Below are 16,661 nucleotides of genomic sequence, written 5' to 3' on the forward strand. Positions count from 1 at the left end.
TTTAAAATTTTTATGTCTATAATTCGTGAGGGATACTGATCTGAATTTTCTTATAATGTCTTTCTCAGGTTTTGATATCAGGATTATGCTGACCTTATTAAATAATCTAGGAACACAAATCAAGCCTCAGTAAATTTAAGAAAATTGAAATCATATCAAGCATCTCTTCTGACCACAACGCTATGAGGTTAGAAATGAATTACAGGGAAAAAAACGTAAAAAACACAAACACACAGAGACTAAACAATACGTTGCTAAATAACCAAGAGATCACTGAAGAAATCAAGGAGGAAATAAAAAAATACCTAGAGACAAATGACAATGAAAACACGACGATCCAAAACCTATGGGATGCAGCAAAAGCAGTTCTAAGAGGGAAGTTTATAGCTATACAAGTCTACCTAAAGAAACAAGAAAAATCTCAAGTAAACAATCTAACCTTACACCTAAAGCAACTAGAGAAAGAAGAACAAACAAAACCCAAAGTTAGCAGAAGGAAAGAAATCCTAAGGATCAGAGCAGAAATGAATGAAATAGAAACAAAGAAAACAATAGCAAAGATCAATAAAACTAAAAGCTGGTTCTTTGAGAAGATAAACAAAATTGATAAGCCATTAGCCAGACTCATCAAGAAAAAGAGGGAGAGGACTCAAATCAATAAAATTAGAAATGAAAAAGGAGAAGTTACAGCAGACACCGCAGAAATACAAAGCATCCTAAGAGACTACTACAAGCAACTCTATGCCAATAAAATGGACAACCTGGAAGAAATGGACAAATTCCTAGAAAGGTATAACCTTCCAAGACTGAACCAGGAAGAAACAGAAAATATGAACAGACCAATCACAAGTGATGAAATTGAAACTGTGATTAAAAATCTTCCAACAAACAAGTCCAGGACCAGATGGCTGCACAGGTGAATTCTATCAAACATTTAGAGAAGCGCTAATACCCATCCTTCTCAAACTCTTCCAAAAAACTGCAGAGGAAGGAACACTCCCAAACTCATTCTATGAAGCCACCATCACCCTGATACCAAAACCAGACAAAGACACTACAAAGAAAGAAAATTACAGACCAATATCACTGATGAATATAGATGCAAAAATCCTCAACAAAATACTAGCAAACAGAATCCAACAACACATTAAAAGGATCATACACCACGATCAAGTGGGATTTATCCCAGGGATGCAAGGATTCTTCAATATATGCAAATCAATCAATGTGATACACCATATTAACGAAGAATAAAAACCATATGATCATCTCAATAGATGCAGAAAAAGCTTTTGACAAAATTCAACACCCATTTATGATAAAAACTCTCCAGAAAGTGGGCACAGAGGGAACCTACCTCAACATAATAAAGGCCATATACTACAAACCCACAGCAAACATCATTCTCACCGGTGAAAAACTGAAAGCATTTCCTCTAAGATCAGGAACGAGACAAGGATGTCCACTCTCACCACTATTATTCAACATAGTTTTGGAAGTCCTAGCCACGGCAATCAGAGAAGAAAAAGAAATAAAAGGAATACAAATTGGAAAAGAAGAAGTAAAACTGTCACAGTTTGCAGATGACATGATACTATACATAGAGAATCCTAAAAATGCCACCAGAAAACTACTAGAGCTAATCAATGAATTTGGTAAAGTTGCAGGATGCAAAGCTAATGCACAGAAATCTCTTGCATTCCTATACACTAATGATGAAAAATCTGAAAGAGAAATTATGGAAACACTCCCATTTACCACTGCAACAAAAAGAATAAAATACCTAGGAATAAACCTACCTAGGGAGACAAAAGACCTGTATGCAGAAAACTATAAGACATTGATGAAAGAAATTAAAGATGATACCCACAGATGGAGAGATATACCATGTTCTTGGATTGGAAGAATCAATATTGTGAAAATGACTATACTACCCAAAGCAACCTACAGATTCAATGCAATCCCTATCAAGTTACCAATGGCATTTTTTACGGAACTAGAACAAATCATCTTAAAATTTGTATGGAGACACAAAAGACCCCGAATAGCCAAAGCAATCTTGAGGGAAAAAAACAGAGCTGGAGGAATCAGACTCCCTGACTTCAGACTATACTACAAAGCTACAGTAATCAAGACAATATGGTACTGGCACAAAAACAGAAACATAGATCAATGGAACAAGATAGAAAGCCCAGAGATAAACCCACGCACCTATGGTCAACTAATCTATGACAAAGGAGGCAAAGATATACAATGGAGAAAAGACAGTCTCTTCAATAAGTGGTGCTGGGAAAACTGGACAGCTACATGTAAAAGAATGAAATTTGAATACTCCCTAACACCATACACAAAAATAAACTCAAAATGGATTCGAGACCTAAATGTAAGACTGGACCCTATAAAACTCTTAGAGGAAAACGTAGGAAAAACACTCTTTGACATAAATCACAGCAAGATCTTTTTTGATCCACCTCTTAGAGTAATGGAAATAAAAACAAAAATAAACAAATGGGACCTAATGAAACTTCAAAGCTTTTGCACAGCAAAGGAAACCATAAACAAGAGGAAAAGACAACCCTCAGAATGGGAGAAAATATTTGCAAACGAATCAACGGACAAAGGATTAATCTCCAAAATATATAAATAGCTCATTCAGCTCAATATTAAAGAAACAAACAACCCAATCCAAAAATGGGCAGAAGACCTAAATAGACATTTCTCCAAAGAAGACATACAGATGGCCAAGAAGCACATGAAAAGATGCTCAACATCACTAATTATTAGAGAAATGCAAATCAAAACTACAATGAGGTATCACCTCACACAAGTTAGAATGGGCATCATCAGAAAATCTACAAACAACAAATGCTGGAGAGGGTGTGGAGAAAAGGGAACCCTCTTGCACTGTTGGTGGGAATGTAAATTGACACAGCCACTATGGAGAACAATATGGAGGTTCCTTAAAAAACTAAAAATAGAATTACCATATGATCCAGCAATCCCACTACTGGGCATATACCCAGAGAAAACCATAATTCAAAAAGACACATGCACCCCAATGTTCGTTGCAGCACTATTTACAATAGCCAGGTCATGGAAGCAGCCTAAATGCCCATCGACAGACGAATGGATAAAGAAGTTGTGGTACATATATACAATGGAATATTACTCAGCCATAAAAAGGAACGAAATTGAGTCATTTGTTGAGACGTGGATGGATCTAGAGACTGTCATACAGAGTGAAGTAAGTCAGAAAGAGAAAAACAAATATTGTATATTAATGCATGTATGTGGAACCTAGAAAAATGGTACAGATGAACCGGTTTGCAGGGCAGAAGTTGAGACACAGATGTAGAGAACAAACGTATGGACACCAAGGGGGGAAAACTGCGGTGGGGTGGGGATGGTGGTGTGCTGAATTGGGCGATTGGTATTGACATGTATACAGTGATGTGTATAAAATTGATGACTGATTAAAAAAAAAAAGAAAAAAAAATTTTTATGTCTATAATTCATGCGGGATACTGATCTGAATTTTCTTATAATGTCTTTCTCAGGTTTTGATATCAGGATTATGCTGACCTTATTAAATAATCTAGGAAGTCTCGTGGCTCCTCTATTTTCTGAAAAAGTTTATATAGGATCTTAAAAGTTTGATAGAATTCAAAAGTGCAGCCAACTTTGTAGGAAGTTATTTTTATAGGAAGTGTTTGATAATGAATTCAATTTCTTTAATATAGAGCTATTGAGATTTTCTATTTTTTTCTGTCAATTTTGGTAAGTGGTGTTTTTCAAGGAGTTTGTCCATTTCATCTAAATTGACTGTCAAATTTACTGGCCTAATATTCTCCTTTTATTCTTTTAATGGCTGTAAGATCAAGATGATATCCTCTTTGTTATCCTATATTGGTAAATACTGTGTTCCCTTTTTCTTGTTCTGCAGGAGCTTGTCAATTTTATTATTTTAAAGAAATAACTTGCCTCGATTAATTTTCTCTACTGTTTAATCTACTCTTATATTTCACTGATTTCCACTCTATTGTTCCTCCCTTCTACTTACTTTGGGCTTAATTTTCTTTTTCCTGTTTACTAAAGTGGAAATGGATCCTTGACTCTAAATTTCTCTTTTTTCACGTAAGTATTTAAAGCTATAAATTTCCCCATAAGCACTGCTTAATCTACACCCACAAATTTTGATATACTGTAATATTTTTAATTTAAATTTATTTATTTATTTATTTATTTTTGACTGCATTGGGTCTTCGTTGCTGCGTGCGGGCTTTCTCTAGCTGCGGTGAGCAGGGGCTACTCTTTGTTGCGGTGCGCAGGCTTCTCACTGCAGTGGCTTCTCTTGTTGCGGAGCAGGGGCTCTCGGTGCACGGACTTCAGTAGTTGTGGCTCGCGGGCTCTAGAGCGCAGGATCAGTAGTTGTGGTGCACAGGCTTAGTTGCTCCGCAGCACATGGCATCTTCCCCGACCAGGGCTCGAACCCGTGACCCCTGCATTGGCAGGTGGATTCTTAACCACTGCACCACCAGGGAAGTCTGATATACTGCAATATTTATTATCCAGTTCAAAACATTTTCTAATTTCCCTTAGGATTTCTTGTTTGACCCCTGAGCTTAAAACTCAACAATAAAAAACCCGATTTAAAAATGGGCTAAAGGGCTTCCCCGGTGGCACAGCGGTTAAGAATCCGCCTGCCAATGCAGGGGACATGGGTTCGAGCCCTGGTCCGGGGAGATCCCACGTGCCGTGGAGCAACGAAGTCCGTGCGCCACAACTACTGAGCCTGCACTCTAGAGCCCGCGAGCCACAACTACTGAGCCTGAGCGCCACAACAACTGAAGCCTGTGCACCTAGAGCCCATGCTCTGCAACAAGAGAAGCCACTGCTATGAGAAGGCTGTGCACCACAACGAAGAGTAGCTCCCGCTCGCCACAACTAGAGAAAGCCCACACGCAGCAACAAAGACCCAACACAGCTAAAAATGAAAAAAAATAAATTTATTTAAAAATAAATAAATAAAAATGGGCTAAAGACCTTAACATACACCTCACCAAAGATGATATAAAGATAGCAAATAAGCATATGAAAAGATACTCCACATTGTATGTCATCAAGGAAATGCGAATTAAAACAACAAGATACTGCTACACACCTATTAGAATGGCCAAAATCCAGCAACACTGACAACACTAAATGCTGGCAAGGATGTGGAGCAACAGGAACTCTCATTCACTGTTGCGGGGAATACAAAATGATACAGCCACTTTGGAAGACAGTTTGGCAGTTTATTGCAAAAGTAAACATGCTCTTACCATACGATCTAGCAATCATGCTCCTTGGTTTACCTAAACGAGCGGAAAACTTATGTCACACAAAAATCTGCAAAACGAATGTTTATAGCAGCTTTATTCATAATTGCCAAAACTTGGAAGCAACCAAAATATCCTTCAGTAAGGGAATGGAGAAATAAACTATCATACATCCACACAATGGAATATCATTCAGTGAAAAAAAGAAATGACTATCAAGCTATGAAAATACATGAAGGAAACTGAAATGCGTATTACTAAATGAAAGAAGCAAATCTCAAGAGGCTACATAATATGATTCCAACTATATGACATTCTGGAAAAGGCAAAAATCTATGGAAATGGTGAAAACATCACTGATTGCCAGGAGACTGTTGGGGGTAAGGGATGAATAGGTACAGGAGAAGACTTGGGGGGCAGTGAAATGACTCTGTGTGATACTATAATGGTAGATACATGTCATTATACATTTGTCCAAACCCAGAGAACTTACACCACCAAGCTGAACCCTAATGTAAACTATGGACTTTGGGTGATAACAGTGTGTCAGTGGAGGTTCATCAATTATAAAAAACGTACCACTGAAGTGTGGTAGGGTATGTTGATAACGGGGACGCTATGCATGTATAGGGGAAGAGAGGTATACGGGAAACTTCTGTACCTTCTGCTCAATTTTGCTGTTAGAGCTAAAACTGTTCTAAAAAATAAGGTCTATTTTTTAAAGACATTCTTTCTTTTATATATATGCATATATTTTACCATTTCTAGTCACTCCTTCCTGTAGATCTAAGTTCCCAACAGGTATCATTTCTCTTCAGTTTGAAGAATCTGCCTTAGCATTTTTTTGTAGTATATACCTGATGGTGATAATTTGCTTAGCTTTTCTCTTCAACTTTATTTTTGAAAGATATTTTCACAGATAAAAAATTATAGGTTAACAGGAGGTTTTTTTTCCCCCTTTGAGCACATTAAAGATGCTCCATTGTCTTCTGGCCTCCACTGTCAGACAGTGAGTTAGTTATCATTCATATCATTGTTCCCCTGTAAGAAATGTAATTTTTGTCTTGTTGCTTTCAAGATTTTCTTGTTTTCAGCAAATTGACTATGCTATTGTATACAGGTAGTTTTCTTTGTATTTATCTGTTAGGGGTTGTTGACCTTTCTGGATCTGTACATCGATGTTTTGTTTGTTTGTTTGTTTGTTTGTTTTACCAAATTTGGAAACCTCTGGCCAGTATTTCTTCTAAGATTGCAACATAGCTTTAATTCTGAGACTGTCCTGCCTACAGAATGTTCATACCTAACTGTCTGAATCAGGAACCAGAATCAGAATCCCCTTGAAATAGCATCTCAAAAAACAAAACACTATGTCCCATAACACCAAATATACTTGAAGAATTTGCTAAGCCCTGAATTAAACTGAAATATTGAGTTTATTTTTAATCTAAGTTCTGTATTAAACATGTATTAAACAAACATGTTTTAAGTATTTAGTTTGAACTGCTGCCAAACTTGAACATTTTCAAAAACTATGGGACTGTAACAAAACTAGGCCACCGATATAGTCTCTAAATGAAATTAGACTTGATCCAGTGCATTTGTCTTAAGTCCCCAAACTGAACCTCTTCACCGCAGTAGGGGCTGTCATGGTACCCACACCACCACAACCAATCTTCTCATTAATCTTTACTGATAGTACCTCTCCTCCTCCTCTTAAATAACATTGTCTCTAATTTGGAAGCATCATTCGTAGATGAAAATCAGTTGAATGATCTATCAGTTGTTGTTTTCTGATTATTTCTTTTCTTTGTGCTGTTGCATATTAAAAGTATAAAGAAATATGATTAGCAGTTCTCAAACTTCACCTCTCCAATAGCAGAATGAATCATCCCTGAGGGATTTAAGTTTTCTCCTCAGCTTTTACATTTGGGATGGTCCCCCTACCATGTCTCTTCCTGCAGAAAAATGCTCAGACAGCTGCATAAAGAGTGCCAACTATCTGCTGTCTTGAGATACAAAAGTTATGCACAATTGTGCTGGAGATACTTATTCTGTTAGAGTCAACTAGACTTAAAAATTACTCAATTCCTCCCGAGAAGATACTCCCACCTCCACAATTAATTAGCATGTTTGGCAGTCTGATTCTAAGTTTTTCACCTTAATTTGTTTTTATTTTCACTTCCTATCCAGAGCAACTTCCTTTAGTTATTAGAATATTAATCCTTCTGAGTCTACGACAGTCATTTTTAACCCTCTCTAAATGAGAAACTAGTGGGGATGGGAAAGTCTTCACAATGCAGTGAGCACCAGTTGAGCATACAGTGCAGGGCACTCTATCTGTGTTAAATATTGTGTGTTGAGGAGAGAGAGAAAGAAGAGAGAGAAAGAAGGTTATTTACTTACACACACAGAAAAGAAAGTACAGCAGATTTTTGCATGCATGACTTTAAAATTCTCAAGCATTCCTGAAATACCAAGTCATGGAGTCATGAAGTCATGCGCAATTTTGCTAAGCATGAATTTGAATCCCACCTATTTGACATTAACCTTAATAGGCGAGCAAGTCACTTAGCTAATGATTAAGCCAATCTTTCAGACCAAAATACAGCATTGTTTCCATCATTTTCTTCATGTTTCTGTGGGGGAAATACCATAGAGCAAGGTCTCTCAATGTCAGCAGTATTGACATTTTAGGCCAGACAGATCTGTGTCGTGGAGGGTTGACCCGTGAACTGTAGGATGTTTAGAAACATCCCTAGCCTCTTAAAAAAAATGTGCTGAGATCGGATCAAACTGGAGGAGTAGGATGTGGAGCTCACCTTCTCCCACAAATATGGGGTTGGCCAAAAAGTTCATTCGGGTTTTTGCGTAACATCTTATGGAATATGTTACGGAAAATATATATCAAAATGTTTAAATCAAAATATATCTACATGTGGAACGATTCTCACAGAACATCTACTGAATGCTGGCAGAAGACCTCAGACTTCCAAAAGGGCAAGAAAATCTCCACGTAACTGGGAAGGACAAAAGAAAAAAGAAAAATAAAGAGAGAAAGGAATCAGGATGGGACCTGCACCACTGGGAAGGACCAGTGAAAAAAGAAAGGTTTCTGCACACTGGGAGGTCCCCTCACTGGCGGGGAGATCAGCTGGGATGGGAGGGGGACTTCAGAGCCTCAGAAGAGAGCGCAGCAACCGGTCTGTGGAGGGTAGAGTGGAGAGAGACCTGCACCGACGGTCATGCTGCTGCCCGACACTCCCCAGCCTGAGACGCTCATTCGCCGGGGCGGGTGGGGGCTGGGAGCTGAGGCTCGGGCTTCAGAGGTCAGACCCTGGGGAGAGGACTGGGGTTGGCTGCCTGGAGACAGCCTGAGGGGGCTAGGGTGTGCTATGGGAGAAGGCCTGGGCCCGCCAGAGAGGCAGGGTGCCATTGCTGGGTGGCACACAAGAAGAGGGGTGGGACCACCATAGGAGCTTCTTTCTCTGCTCACACACTAGCCAGCGGCAGGGCACTGCCTACATGACCCCCAGGGGTAGGCGAGAGCCACCACTGCCATCTCGGACTCTAGAGGCAGGCACAGACCGCTGCTGCTGCTGAGGGTCCTATGAGCAGGCACCGGTCACTGCCCCCACCTTCCTGGGAGCGTGCGTGGCCTGCTGCCACTGCTGCCAAGAATCCCTCGACCGGGTGCCATCCACTGCCCCCACCTTCCCAGGAGCACACACGGGCCATACACCTGCACACCCCCTATGAAGGGGCTAACAGTGAGCACATGCTGAGGAAAGAGATGGCAAGCATCCAAACTAAAAAAAGCCCTCGTGCCAAAAAAATATTAAATCCACACAAGCTATGCAGGGATGCTCCCACATATAAATAGCCCTCCAAGACTAGGGTAGATAATTTTTCACCTAAACTCACAGAGTAAAAGAAATATAAGCAAAATGAAGAAGGAGAGAAAGCACTCCCAGTTAAAAGACCAAGAGTATTCCCCTGAAAGAACAAACAATGAAACAGACCTCTTCAGTCTAACAGACACCAAGTTCAAAAAGGAGGTAATGAAAATACTGAAGGAATTAAGAAAGGCTATCACAGAAATGCAGAGTACTGTAAAAAGGAACTAAAAACTATAAGGTGGAGCCAAGAAAAATTAGAAAATTCATTTGCCGAGATGAAAGCTAAGCTAAAAGCAAAGAATAGCAGGATGAATAATGCAGAAGAAAGAGTAAGTGATTTGGAAGATAGAATAATGGAAATTACCCAATCAAAACAGCAGACAGAAAGCCAAAAAAAAAAAAAAAAGAGAAAGTAATATAAGAGACCTATGGGATAGTATAAAGCATGCCAATCTATGCGTAATAGGAATTCCAGAAGAAGAAGAAAGAGAAAAGGGGATTGAAAATGTATTTGAAGAAATTATGGCTGAAAACTTCCCAAACCTAAAGAAGGAAACAGATATCCAGATACCGGAAGCACAGAGGGTCCCAAACAAGATAACCCAAACAGAGCTACACCAAGAAAGACATATCATAATAAAAATGGCAAAAGTTAAAGAGAGGATTCTAAAGGCAGCAAGAGAAAAACAAAGAGTTAATTACAAGGGAACCCTCATAAAGCTATCAGCTAATTTATCTACAGAAACACTGCAGGTCAGGAGGGAGTGGCAAAATACATTCAAAGTCTTGAAAGGGAAAAATGTGCAACCTAGAATACTCTACCCAGAAAGATTATCATTTAGAATAGGAGGAGAAATAAAGAATTTCTCAGACAAGCAAAAACTAAAAGAATACAACAATATTAAACCTATCCTAAAAAGAATATTGAAAAGTCTTCTCTAAACAGAAAAGAAGCAAGAAGATATAGGAAGAAGGAAATCACAGTAGGAAAGTAAATCACTTAAGCCAATATACAGATTTTTTTTTAAAAAGCCTATTTGTGAAAGCAACGATAAACACAAGGAACGGCAAAAGGATAAACATAAAGTTGTAAAAAAGGAAATCAAAATCACAAAATGTGGGGAAGGAGAGTAAGAAAATGTAGATTTTTTTTTTTTTAGAATGTGTTTGAGCCTATACGACTATCAGTCTAAAGCGAGCAAATATAGGAAGGGGTTCATTTAACATACTTGAAAAACAGGGCAACCACAAATCAAAAACATACAACAGATTCACAAAAACCAAAAAGAAGAAAACACAAGCATAAAATAAAAGGAAATCATCAAAACACTAAAGGAAAAAGAAAGGAACAAAGAAGAAACATAGAATCAACTGGAAAACAAGGTTTAAAATGGCAATGAATACGTATGTATGAATAATTACCTTAAATGTCAAGGGACTGAATGCTCCAATCGAAAGACACAGAGTGGCAGACTGGATTAAAAAACAAGGGACAATACACTGCCTACAAGAGACCCACCTTAGGGCAAAGGACACACATAGATTGAAAGTGAGGGGATGGAAAAAGATGTTTCATGCAAACGGAAATGACAAGAAAGCAGGAGTTGTAATACTCATATCAGACAAAACAGACTTTAAAACAAAGGCCATCAAGAAAGATAAAGAAGGACACTATATAATGATAAAAGGATCAATACAAGAAGAGGATTTTACACTTGTCAACATATATGCACCTAATATAGAAGCACCCAAATACATAAAACAACTACTAACAGACATAAAGGAAGAAATTGATGGGAATACAATAATAGTAGGAGACTTTAACACCCCACTCACATCAATGCACAGATCTTCTACACAGAAAATCAATAAGGCAACAGAGATCCTAAATGCTACAGTAGAACAAGTTTGACTTAATTGATATTTTCAGGACATTGTTTACATCCAAAAAACCCAGAATACACATTCTTTTCAAGTGCACATGGAACACTCTCTAGGATTGACCACATACTAGGGCACAAAACTCACCTCAGCAAATTTAAGAGTACAGAAATTATTTCAAGCATCTTCTCTGACTACAATGGCATGAAACTAGAAATCAACCACAGGAAAAGAAATGAGAAAAAAACAATTACATGGAGACTAAACAACATGCTACTAAAAAACCAATGGGCCAATGAGGAAATCAAAGCAGAAATTTAAAAATACCTTGAGACAAATGACAATGAAAACACAACCATACAAAATTTACGGGATGAACTGGGAGTTTGGGGTTAGTAGATGCAAACAATGACATTTAGAATGGACATGCCACAGCAACTAAGCCCGTGCACCACAACTACTGAGCCTGCGCTCTAGAGCCCATGAGCCACAACTACTGAGCTCGCATGCCACAACTACTGAAGCCCGCACGCCTAAAGCCCGTGCTCCACAACAAGAGAAGCCCGCACACCACAACGAAGAGCAGCCCCTGCTCGCCGCAACTAGAGAAGCCCTGCACGCAGCAATGAAGACCCAACACATCCATAAATAAATAAATAAATACATAAATAAATAAATAAATAAATAAATAAAAACAAAATTCAAGATACAAAAGCTTGTACAGTGAAAAGGCTACTTCTCACTTTTGTTTTACCAGTTATCCAGTTCTTCTCCCCAGAAGCAACCAATTTCTTGTGCTAGAATGCACTGTAGACATACATTTCCATTAAGTACTAGTCAAGTTTCCATTTCAACAGTCTCACCTGACAAATACTACCTTCCCCACTTAATTACTGTGGTAGGCAGATAAGAAACCTACCACAATCTCCTTGAAAGTCTCTCCCCCACTAGTCTTCTGCCAAACTTTTCTCACAGAAGTAAAAGAACACACTTAGACTTTCCCCTCAGGCTCTAGCTAAAATTTCTCCTTTACTTTGTCCTATCTCTGTTCAATAACGTAAGAAAACCCAAGTGGATTTTCTTAGATAGCCAGAATTCATTTCACATTTTAAAAATCTATGAACTTTTGAGCTCTCCATAAGTTTCTTCTCTTGTCTTTAAAAGTTATTTTCTTAGAGCAAATTGCTAAACTGGTTTTTGGGGGCAGGTTTTTATTTGTTTTTGCTGTCATTATCTTATTGTTAAAGGACATTTAAAAAGACAATTTTACCTTAACACAAGCTTCTTTCATATTTAATACTTTGGAGGCTGCATTAATGTTTTCATGCCATAAGGGTACACTAAATGCCACTTTATTACATATAACAAAATGAATGTTCATCTTTGGTTTATACATCTGCTCCCTCAAAGATTTCCCAAGTTTCATTTTTCATATTTAGAGTATGATCGATAACAAACCTAATGTCACCAAAATAAGAATTAATGGTAATGGTATTATAAAATTCTACTTTATCTTGTGGCTCAATTAGATTTTAAAAATCTTGTTCCATATCTACTACTTTATATGCAGTTTTAATATAGGATTAGCATTAGAACTCACAAAACAGATTACATAGAATCACATTATAGTCACACAACATATATTTATAAATGACATTTCCGGATGTAATAGCAAATAAAAGTAATAATAATAATAGCTATAATTTACCAACCATCTAATAGGCAGCGTCCCTGTATAGACACTTTATGTCACTATCTCCATTCTTCACAATAACCTACAACACAAGTTTTCACTCCATTTTATAACTGAGGAACCTGAGGCTCAGAGATGCTAGGCAACTTCTCCAAGGCCACCTAAAAACTAAGTGGTAGAATTGGGATTTGAAGCCAAGTCCACACAGCTCCAAGACCGAAGTTCTCACCAGTACATCATGTTGCAATGAAGAATATCATAAGAAAATGCTTTCATCTTACCCATAGTCATCTATCAGGTGAGAGCCAAGTACCACCACGTCAAGTTCAAAGAACTCAGGTTCCATTTTAATGCCAAACATGATTGGGGCGAGTTTAGAATAATCAGCACGGTTGCAAGTAGCAACACAAACCCGAAGCTTTCGGTTATTCTCCTTCTTCTCCATGACTTGTTTTTTTCTTTTTGAGAGGTTCTTAAAATAGAGTTCCTGAAGTCGCAAAAATAAAAATTAATATCCTATGATAAACCATAATGCAAAAGAATATGAAAAAGAATGTATATATATGTATAAATGAGTCACTTTGCTGTACAGCAGTAATTAACACAACATTGTAGTTCAACTATACTTCAGTAAAAAATAAATTTTAAAAAGACATTATAAACACAAAAAATAAAAATTACTTATAATCAGAATGATAGGTCCTAGATATAAACGTAAAATTTTGCAGTCTTAAGTCCTTAAGCACCGTTTAGTATAGTGATTCTTAACTTTTTTTCACCCCACTTCTGTGTGACACACCCAACTGGTATATCAAGTTATGAAATTCCAGCAGACCAACTATGACTCCACCCTTTTCTCTTACACTTAAGAAAGCATGCTGGAATGCAATTTAAAAAGAGTTTAATATAAATCAACTCTCATTGAAAAGGCAAGCAAACATCAGCTCTTTATTATTAATTAAAAATTACTTGCCATTCCTCACAATTGATCCAAACATACCAGACTAGAGCGAAAGTTTGGTTGAGAACCACTGATCTAGTTCAACTTCCCCACTTACAGAAAGAGAAAAACACAAGTCTTAAGAGAGGAAATTACTTCCCCAAGATTCAAGATCACACCTGTAAGGAATGTGAGCTATTCACCCTCACGCTACACACTATATACAAAGCACTGTGATTAGTGCTGAGGAAAAGATGAGTTAAGATGAAACAAAAACCCCTACCTTCAAGGCCTCATTAGCATCCATAGCCAGTACCTACACACTTGACAACTCCAAATACCTACCAGCTATCTCCTGTCCCATAGGCACGTCAAAGTCACTGTCCCAAACTGAACTCACTTTCTTTTCCAAACCTGTTCCTCCTTCCTTATTCTCTAACTCTGTTATGAACTTCCACTCATCCAAATGCCTTGACATCCTTGTCTTCTCTGCTCCTCACCCTGTACCTCCTCAGTCCTGTCAATTCAACCTCCTGAATGAATCTTTCAAATCTATCTCCTCTCCATCCCCACCCACCAGAACATCCCCCAGTCCAATCCCTGATCTTAGGTCAGAACTATTCTAACAGCTGTCAAAGTGGTTTGCCTGTCTCTAGTCTTGCCCTGCCTCCCAAAAACTTTCAGGGTGATCTTTCCAAAGTTTATAAATCTGATTACACTGCTAAACAGGATATACCACCTATGGATTCCAAATTCCAAATTGCTGATCTGGACTTAGTTCATCCTTCCATTTGTCCCCTTACCACTAACTATCCTTACTCTGAACCAAAGCCATGCCAAAGTGCCTGCAGTTCAACCTGTGGGTCTCCATATCTCTGTGCCTTTCTAGATGCAAGCTCCTCTACCTAAAACTTCCTTTCCCTCTTGCCTGGATTCTTCCTCATCCTTTAGAACTAAGGCTAAGTGTCATCTCTTCTGGAAAGCCTTCGCATAAACCTCAGTTCCTCCTTACTCCACCCCTCTTCGTGGCTGCCTCCCTCTCAGCAGTGTGGCCCCATCATACACACATATACTATTCCTCAACTCCTTTGCCCACCCATCCCCCCACCATTCTATACCCTCCTTTCAAAAAGTAAAAACCAGGGGCAAGGGATAAGAGCTATGTTTCAAGGAGCTTTTTAAACTTCCTTATATCAATGTAAAATTTCACTTCATGGACTGATCTCAATGCTTATGTCTCTGGAAGTGTATCAATATTCAGAATTTGCAATCAGGAATCCAGAGAAGCTTGAGTAAAGATGCCAATAAAAGGGGAGCTGCCTTTTCAATCAGGGTAGACTCTGAAACTCACTGGAAATCTCGTCAGTAGCCTTCTGCTATTGATATCTCATCTCTCATAGGCTAGAACTTCTATAATCACAAATTGCCCATCATTAGGCCGATTCAGAATTTATAATCTCCAGTAAGAGCTAATTCCACACAATGGAAAGCATTTGTAAGATAGTGAAGTGAGCATTCGTCAAGCGAGTTGTATTTGTGAGATCTAAGCACTACCTAACCAAAGAGACAAAAATATTTTTCCAAAAACGGTTGTCCTAAGTGTTCTTGTACATAAACCTTTTTCCACTCATCATTAAATTTGAGCTGAATAAATTGTTGGTGATATTTAATTTGCTGGGTGAGGCAAAGCAAATCATTTATGGTTGATAAATTTGTATTTATTTTAAGAGAATAGTAAACTTTCCATTGGGCAATTCTAAAATGTTAGTATTTACCAAGTAACTCAAAGGTTATTATACCAAAACTGAAAGTAAGGTAGCCATATACACAAACTATGAAAAATAAAACAATGTTACTAAGGCCAAAACTTTTTTAAGGAAGAAAGTTAAATCTTAGGGGGAAAAAAATGGTAAAAATCCTTTGTTAAGGGGAGAATTCTTTTTTAAAAATAATTTTTTATTTAACTAACTTATTTTTTTTGATTAGGTAGTACATTCACATGGTTTAAAATTGAAAAGGCACAAGAGGCTATAGAGCAAAAAGTCTTCCCATCTGTGTTCCCAGACATGTAGTTCTTCTCCCTGGATGGTTAGAATTACTAGTTTCTTATCTATCCTTCTGCAGATAAACTATGCATATACAAATAAATATACATTTCTTCACACATATAAATACAAATATATTTTATAAATACATAGAGTGTGTATCATGCAGTTAGTAACATATGCTACACTGTTGTTGCATACCTTGTTTTTTTAACTGCTCTTATGTTTCGGAATTAAGTGGTAAAATGGGAAAGTTCAAAGGCATTAGAAATATCAAACATAAAAGTGCAATTTTGAAAATTGCTGGCCATCAACTTTTCAAATATATGTAGGGTTATGAGAGCCCTGGAAGTAAAAATGACCAATGTCACAAACACTTATTGAGAATTGACTCTGTGCAGAGCACTGTAAAGAAAACTGAGAGGGACTTCCCTGGCAGTCCAGTGGTTAAGACTCCACACTTCCAATGCAGGGGGTGTGGGTTTGATCCCTGCTTGGGGAACCAAGATCCCACATGCCACATGGCATGGCCAAAACAAAACAAAACAAAAACTGAGAGACAGAGCTGAGAAAGACCTCACCTCTGATTTTTAGGAACTTACAATCTAGTACATGACACCTGGCCACATAATAGATCTTCACCAGTTCACTTTCCCAAACAGAAGCACCAGGAACAAAATTAACAAATTTTCTTTCTCCGCCTAGTGTACATTATTATTTGTTCTGTATAAAATGTCATGCCCAAGGATCCATTTTTATACTAAGAACTGTGACCAAAGTCTCCATGACCAGTATGGAATGAATAAATGTGACATAATGGACTTAAACTATAACAGGAGGATTTAAGTTGCATAAAGTGCAATGTAAAACAAGATAAAACTAGTTTCT

General features: G+C 37.9%; 1 protein-coding gene across 1 annotated transcript in view; it reads right to left on the reverse strand.

Moving 5' to 3' along the window:
- GNE (glucosamine (UDP-N-acetyl)-2-epimerase/N-acetylmannosamine kinase) overlaps window positions 1-16,661 on the reverse strand; it is a 40,625-nt gene that overhangs the window by 21,840 nt on the left and 2,124 nt on the right. The window contains 1 exon segment of the mRNA XM_036854337.1: window positions 13,070-13,275. Coding sequence (XP_036710232.1) covers window positions 13,070-13,233 — 164 coding nt within the window. The 5' untranslated portion in view covers window positions 13,234-13,275.

Source organism: Balaenoptera musculus, chromosome 6, assembly GCF_009873245.2.
Source record: "Balaenoptera musculus isolate JJ_BM4_2016_0621 chromosome 6, mBalMus1.pri.v3, whole genome shotgun sequence".
Lineage (NCBI taxonomy): Eukaryota > Metazoa > Chordata > Mammalia > Artiodactyla > Balaenopteridae > Balaenoptera > Balaenoptera musculus.